At 37.9% G+C, this 8,060-nt stretch overlaps 1 protein-coding gene across 1 annotated transcript; it reads right to left on the reverse strand.

Annotated features, from left to right (window-relative positions):
* Window positions 1-205: 205 nt before the first annotated feature.
* LOC306873472 (guanylate cyclase soluble subunit alpha-1-like) lies at window positions 206-7,226 on the reverse strand (the record flags this gene model as incomplete). The annotated part of the gene is made up of 8 exons (XM_079422793.1): window positions 6,803-7,226; window positions 6,432-6,490; window positions 5,946-6,034; window positions 5,146-5,861; window positions 2,842-3,327; window positions 1,581-1,724; window positions 799-953; window positions 206-377 (listed from the first exon to the last, which is right to left on the reverse strand). Exons 1-8 carry the CDS (start codon window positions 7,034-7,036, stop codon window positions 206-208), a joined length of 2,055 nt encoding a protein of 684 aa, XP_079278919.1. The 5' UTR covers window positions 7,037-7,226.
* Window positions 7,227-8,060: the final 834 nt, after the last annotated feature.

Genomic DNA, 8,060 nt, shown 5'->3' on the forward strand with positions numbered 1-8,060 from the left:
AAATCTGAGGCTTTAAACCAACAACAAAAACTGTGCACAGTAAAACCCTTCTAATGAGTGTTATTTGATAGCATTTAGGCAACATTCAACAGTTGGATGATTAACTACCTCTGGCTCAACTAAAAAGATACACAGAGTAACAGGCAGTATTAACCCACTGTTTCCAGCATTTGTGTCTTAAAGATTTTATGTTTTTTGGGGGGGTTTATCCACTGGGTTGAGTTCCGTCTGTAGCGCAGCCAGTTGAAGCAACACTTGTCATTTGATCGTGAGCCTGGAGGAAGTAACAAACTCCAGGGATGTCGGCAGGGAAGTTGGGCGGAAGATCCTCTCTTGTCCGGGGGATGAGAGTGAACTCTGGACAATCTTTTAACAATCTGAAATGAGAGAGAAGTAACAAATTGTCCTAGAACCCACATGCAGGTACACAGTAAAACTGTTAGTGCTAAATCGCCTCTAACAGAGTGGAATATATTTAAAATACTTGTACTTGTTTTGGCTCATCCAGAAATGATTTAATAAGGAAGATCTTCATGTGTTATTCTTTCTTAAACATAAAAAACACAGATCCATTTGGTGGAATATTCCTGCTCTTTGTTCATTTAATATGAATGCAGTTGCTTTTACTCACACCTTATTGCACAATAACTGATTCACTGCTGCTCTCGATAACGTGTACAAATAAATTTACCCTCACTTAAAATTCAAAACTGTAAAATAATAAAATAAACATTTAGTCAAACACACTTGCCAATAAGTTCTGAATACAGAATTAATAAACAGGATAGTTGTTTATACCTGTATGTGGTGGGACTGACGTTAATCTTTCTTGGCAGGCTACAGGACTCAAACTTGTTGGCTAATGTGACGTTATTGCCAAAAAGGCAGTAGCGGGGCATTTTAACACCGACTACACCAGCCAAAACCGAGCCAGAGTGGATCCCGATACGCATCTGAGAATAAAAAACAAAGCAAAGACTCCCTTTAAAAAAAAAAAAAATGTTTTCTTCACATCTATCTACTCAAATATTCTTTTTATATTCTTTATTGCAAATTTTAGTCCCCTTTTAGTCCCCCGTAATGTTTCCCAAAATATATTTATTATTTAAACAATGATAATTCAGAAGCTCGAACCGAATCTTTAAACAAACATAAATGCATTTTGTTATATAAAATTATCATAGTTTTGTATAAAGCAGCAGTATTCATGATCTAATTCTAAATCTGATAACTAATTCCACTTCACAATTGCACTGTTAAGAAAAAACTGATCATGCCTATTTTTGAGTCTAAAATAGAATACATTAGATGTGACCTTTCAAAAATTATTCACCCTTTGTAGTGGGAGTTTGTTTGCACAAAAATATATAAGCAGTCTAATGATTTTACTAACCAGCAACACTGCTGAAACATTATTTTGTTTCAACTCAGCAGTCTAGCAAAGGTTTGCATGACTAATGGGAAAAGATTTAGAAAATCACGCAAAACATGAAATGTTAAAAAATTATATGGAACATTTGACTCTTTCATATTCATGCTATAACAACACAAAATGTAAAAAAACCTGATGAAACACTAACCTTGATAACCTCCCCCATGGGAGTCGTGACCTCATCAGACAATTCCATCATCTTTAGAGCCATGAGAGCAATCTGGACAGCATGGGTCGGACTCTCTTTGTGCAAGCCTCCAGCTACACAGTACGCATCGCCAATGGTTTCCACCTTGAATGCACAAATGAGGACATATGAAAGGTTAGGAGACCAGAGTGCTAAATATTTCATAACACACCTCTGGGTATATTCAAGGTTCATGCCATAATATTCTGATTTACCTCTCATGTGATATCCCTGTGTTAGCTAAAGTCAATTAATAGAACAGTCTGCATTTGCACAACAATTACAATTAACATTTAATTTAAAGTGAAAAAGTGACGTGTAGCCAATATGGTGTCCCATACTTGGAATTCGTGATATGCATTTCACCCATCCAAGTGCAAATACACATGCGTACACACACCATGAACACACACCCAGAGCAGTATTATATAATATTAAATAATTATTTTATATTATATTATTTTATTATATTTTTTGCATAATACTAAAAGCTCAATAGTGCATTCCCATCCACACACCAGTTTACGTTAACTGACTATTGATAATTCTGACCACAAAAAAAGAATTTGCTGTTTGCAAGATTCAGTGTTGAAAGTTAGCTATTTTGAAACCAGCTATAACAAGCTTTACGTTAACAAAATAGTACATCATGACAGCTTGAGAGACATTAATGCCCTGTTATTGCACATCCAGTTTGGAGATGTTTGAGACACACATCATGAACCAGCTGAGATATGTTGGGAGAAGACAAGAGGGGAATCTATTTTAGGATTTAGCTGTCTGTAAGAATGTAAGCAAAGCCAGACACTAAGCTAAACTTTACCTCCACCATCTTTTACATGAAATTCATCTCTGCTGCATGCGTATGGGAAATTCTGCTTTAGATTACATTAGCTAACCTCCCAGCGGTTTATGAGCCAGCACGTCAAAGATTATGAAATTAATTAATGTTTGGTTTAAAGATTTCACGTGAATGATCGTTCAAAAATCCCAGGGCCTCAAGATAAAGTTAAAGGAGAAAACAAAAAAACCAGTGCCATTTTATTCACCATTTTTTGCTAGTTTGAAGCTGAAATACCTAAAAAGGAAGACTGTGCACAGTACCAAGAACACCACTATTCATTCATGAGGAATTTAACACTTATCAGTCGTGAGCGGCAGTGAAATGTTCTACATAGATTTATTTGTTTGGAGCTAACAGCTATACAGCAATTTTACCCACCTTATACACATCCAGCTCACCGCAGTGGTGATCAAACCTAGTGTAGAGCTCACTGAGCATGTTCACCACCTGCATGGGCGTACATCGTGAGCAGATCGCAGTGAAGCCCACGATATCTGAGAACAGCATGGTGACATGATCAAATTTTTTTGCTTGCACAGGCAGTCCCTGCCACAAACGCTGAGCGACGTTCCCTGGGAATATCGTGAAGAGCAGCTCTACCGTTCGCCTCTTCTCTTCTTCCAGGGCTTGGTGTGCCTGTTCCAGAGCAACTTTGGCTTTACCCAGACGTTTTTTTAGTCCATCCTGTGCCTTGGTCTGCTCCCCGACCAGAACAACATCTCGTAATGCATTGTGGATGGGGATGTCAGAGAGGTAGAGGCCCCGGCCTGTCAACTCCTCCAGCTTATCCACACATGGAGAGCCGAGGAAGAGGAGAGCACTTATTTCTGACATGAAGATCATCTGCCCCTTCAGGTCCATATGCTACAATGAGAGGGTTGGGAGAATGGGAATGAATTCAGTTTAGTTTTGAACTAGTTTGTCATAAATGAGACCGATGTAGAAAAAAATATATATACACATGTGCATATTATAGTGTAGGTTACATTAATATAGTTTTTGTAATATAATATATAATTACACTCTCATCGCAGTTTGTAACTATTTTATGTTTTGGCAAATTCTAATGAATTTCATACAATCTTTTTCACGTTTTCATACTATCTGCTTCTTCCACATTGAAGGTTTGGTTTAGGCATGGGATTACAAGTGGACCTTCATTTTTCTAAAAACAACAACTAAAGAATCTTTGTACATTTTTATACAAATTTGCCACCAATTTGCCAAAATGTTAAATAGTTTTCTCATGAGATCACTTTGAATATAACATCATATCATTCACCTTGCTCAAAGGTATTCAATATGCACTTAGTTTGCACATTGATATGCTCCAGAATGCCAAGTCGTCCTAATCCTATACCACCTGCTTGAGTTCATAATAATATATTTAAAATACATTTATTTCATACTAAGTATAGTTCAAATCTATTAACATATCTACATATTGACATTTCACTCGAGACTTACTGATATAAAAATTATAATTAAACTTTATTTTGAGTACTACTACACAATGCACATGTCTTAATATTAAACCTAAAATGTCTTTTAATGTCACTATTGATGAGGATTGTATGATCTTTGAATAATATCCGTCTTTAAATGCAAGAAATTTAAAGTGTACCTAAAGTATACTTGCAATATTTTTACTTTAGCACAATCAAATATGCTTAAAAATATCTTTAGTTGGACTGCAGCAGTGAAAATGAAATGAATTCAATGTGACTGTATCAAACTAACAGCATTGGTCTTCAGAAAAACTTGTAAAAAGACACTTTAACACTAATAAAGGAAAGAACATAAGATTAAACTCTACATGAACCAAATGAATGCACAAGCTTATAATAATGCCTCTGTACCAATAATGTATATTGTGTATACTGTATGTTTCCTAAATTAATCTACTGCTCCGGGTGTGTGTTCACGGTGTGTGTGTGTGTGTTCACTGCTGTGTGTGTGCACGTTGGATGGGTTAAATGCAGAGCACGAATTCCGAGTATGGGTCACCATACTTGGCAGTATGTCACTTCACTTCATCTACTATATGAGGTTGCTATGCTATTCCTTTTGTGTGAGCGTAAGGGTAGATCTCATTAACAGAAGCTTTGAGGGGCCTTCCACGTCTTGACATTTGCTGCCATGTTCATTTCATCATCTGCGTGGTACAGGACTTTATTGCATTGCCCTTATTATACTGATCATCTGCAACCCAAGAAACTGAGACTTAGACTGAGACTAAAAATTCCCCTCGACCACCTCATAAAAACTAATCTCAGATCTGCATGAAGATAAACCTATGAGGAAAAATCCTACTAATTACTTTGCACTGATTAGTTGAATCATGTTGCGCTTTTTAATTGTCTAATCAACATGAAACCCAAGGCAATCTTTGATTCCTCTTTCTCTTTGATGTCGGTGTGATAAAATGACACATAGACCTTCAGAAGTTCACATTTCAAATGCAAACCAGCATACGAATGCATTCAAAGCTGCAAACTTAGGTGGTTTTTTTCCTCACTCTGTTTGACCTGTCTTAGCTAAGCAATAAGCTTGATGTTTTAAAATTTCCCAGGTAAGCAGTTTCACACGTTACAGGTGGCCCGTTGTTAGCATCAGCATTTCAATACATAGGACACAAGGGCAACCTTATTGCAGAGGGAGAAACAGTAAAACAAAAAATACCTTTCCAGGGCTGTCAGCAGAGCTCGCTCCATGCTGTTTCACCCGTAGCACAAACTGGGTGTTTAGCATGGTTAAAATATCCTGGAAGCTGGCTCGTATCTCAGGTGAAACAATAGCAAAGTGCTCGTTGAAAACAGTTCTCCTTTGCCCGTCTCTGCATCGCCCGAGCCTCCTCCTCAATCCATCTCCAATCTGCATCAGGCTCATTTCCTGGTCTAAGAGAATGTGGAAGGGAAAAGTAGAGTAGAGCAGTGAGAGGGGAATGTCTCCAGATGAGTGTGTCCTCATGGGGCTTGGTGTGAGGCTTCTGCCGTCTCTCACTACTACTGAGTACAGCAGATGAGGCTGATGATTGGCCTGTAGAGCACCACTGTCTTTACCCCCAACATCCATTCTGACTTCCACCCGTGTGAAGTAGAGAAAACACGCCGCCGCCTGGATGATACCTGAGAAGAAGAGCTCGGTGGTGGGGAGGGGATTGAAGAAATAGACGGTTAGGAGTCCTGGATCTTTGTCCAGGCAGAGGATTGATGCTTGGTGGATGTAACGCTGAACTTCTGGGGTGGGCGGTGTGCTCTGCTTTAAGAGAACGTTGAAGCTGTTGAGAAAATCATGGAGGGCTCCCCCCACCACACGGAGAATATGACCGTCCTCCTCATAACAGTCCCGAAACACCTCCAGACCCAGAAAAATCTTTAGCGTATCCATGGGGATATCTGGGATTTAATCAGTACAATTCATTAAAAAATTAAATGACTAATAAGATAATATAAATATACATTTTTAATGCCTCTTCTTACCTGTTTTAAGGGAGAAGTTTATCATAACATCTGATAATTGTTCAGCATTGTCCATTGTCTGAGACACATCAGAACTGCATGCTACAGGGCTTTGGACACATATATTAAACCATAGTCAATAAATTAATATGGAGAATGGAATAACGAGAACAACATTAGAACACTTTTGAATTTGAGGTCGAACGAGGAAACAAATACATAGGCTGCATTTCAGCATAAACAATATTAATATTATCTAATATAAGCTATATAATAATTCACATTGACAACAGTATGGGCTATATAATTAAAAAAATGTGTATGTAATGTAATGTATAAAACAATGAGGAAAAATACTGAGGCAGTGCAATTATTACATATTGTCATGAGAATGAAAACTATAACAATAATTCTGTATGGAACATATTGTCAAAATTTGAAATGTGATAAAAGGATATTTTAAGTTCTCACTGCTGTAAGATCACATAATGAAAAAGAACATCTTACCAACTCATGTCTATCTGCTGTTTCATAACTCTGATCAACGCATTTCGTAATTTTTCGAACTAAAAGAAAAAGAAAATACATTAAATATAGCATAGCTTGTGTGTTTATATATATATATAATATATATATATAAAAACAATTAAGAAAAATGTGCAAGACACAAACGGCTGTAATCAATATATATATATTAGTTGATAACAGCCGTTTGTGTGTCTTGCACATTTTTCTTAATTACAATATTCCATTTGCGCGCGTTGCATGTGTACACTAGACATAACGCAGATATAGAACTATTTTTTCCAATGCAATGTATAAGAATTTGCTGCAAAATATCATCAGGTGAATTAGACACATCAGACATATGAATTTACCTCTGGGCACACCAGCTTTCGTATGCTCTCGCCCAGTGAATGCAGATTAACTTTGCTCCGGCTTATTTTGCGTCTGGGCAGAATGTCTGTGTTTGTGCCCTGCACCTCTCTGGATACTGGCACAGCATTCACAGCACTGCTTTCCTCAAAGTCCGCGGGTTCCTCTTTTCCAACGACCATAGAAAACGGGCATTCACCCGCAATCTTAAGATCCTTCAGTTTAGCGCAAAACATTCTTTGCGTAATAGTCCTCTCCAAACATGCAGCAGAAATATCTACATGGTGAATATCCGACTGAGACCATTCCTACCCATCCGAATCCAGGATAGAAGCATTTCCACTAGGTGATGGAAAAATATCAGCCCAGAAAATATAATTTCCCCGCACACACACGTCTTACCCAGGACTAAGCTATTTCAAACTTGTCAGCTGCTTTTCCGCCTGCATACAATATTCATAGTAAATTACAGGGACAAATGATAAGCCAAGGATCATTAAGTATGGCCAATCACAGGACCCAGTGGAACCTCCAGCTAGCCAATGGATGCACCGGCAGGCAGAGCTCCTTAAAGATGTATTATGCTCGTCTGGAGATGCGTGATGTTCTCCTGGAGATGCTGTGTACCACGCTCATCATCCACTGAACTGTCTGGTGATTTTAGAGGATTTCTGTTCTGCACCGAGTGCTTGCTCGATCCTCATCTTATTATATATGGTTTCAGTGACGTATAGCAAATATTTAAATGTCACATAGGCTATAGTCTAACCCTAACGTTGGATACTTTTGCAACATCACGTTTCTTTTTTTAATTCGGATTCCGAATGATCCGATGCGCAAATGGAAACGCTCTCAACATGCACTTGCACTTGAATCTGTCACATATTTGGACCAAACAATTCGGACACATGCTGCGCTTTGGGCCACTCAGATGTAGGCTATGCCCAGTTTCGCGCAAACATAAATTGCAATGCAACTCATTAAAGGCGCGAGATGTTAAAGGCTTTTCATTCTTTCATGGGTCTCTTTGCCATGAACAGGCAGCCAGGACTTGTCAGGCTAATGAGGACCATCGAGTTCACGAGATTAAACTATGATTCCAGCTGAATGAGCCTAATTATTTTGATTAAAAAAAATGCATTTAACAACTAAAACACCCATATAGGCATATATATATATATATATATTCTAGTGCAAAACAGATAAGTAACATGTGCACAGATCAATAAAACTTGAAATCAAGTATTCAATTATTTGTTC

Source organism: Barbus barbus (genome assembly GCF_936440315.1).
Source record: "Barbus barbus genome assembly, chromosome: 8".
NCBI lineage: Eukaryota > Metazoa > Chordata > Actinopteri > Cypriniformes > Cyprinidae > Barbus > Barbus barbus.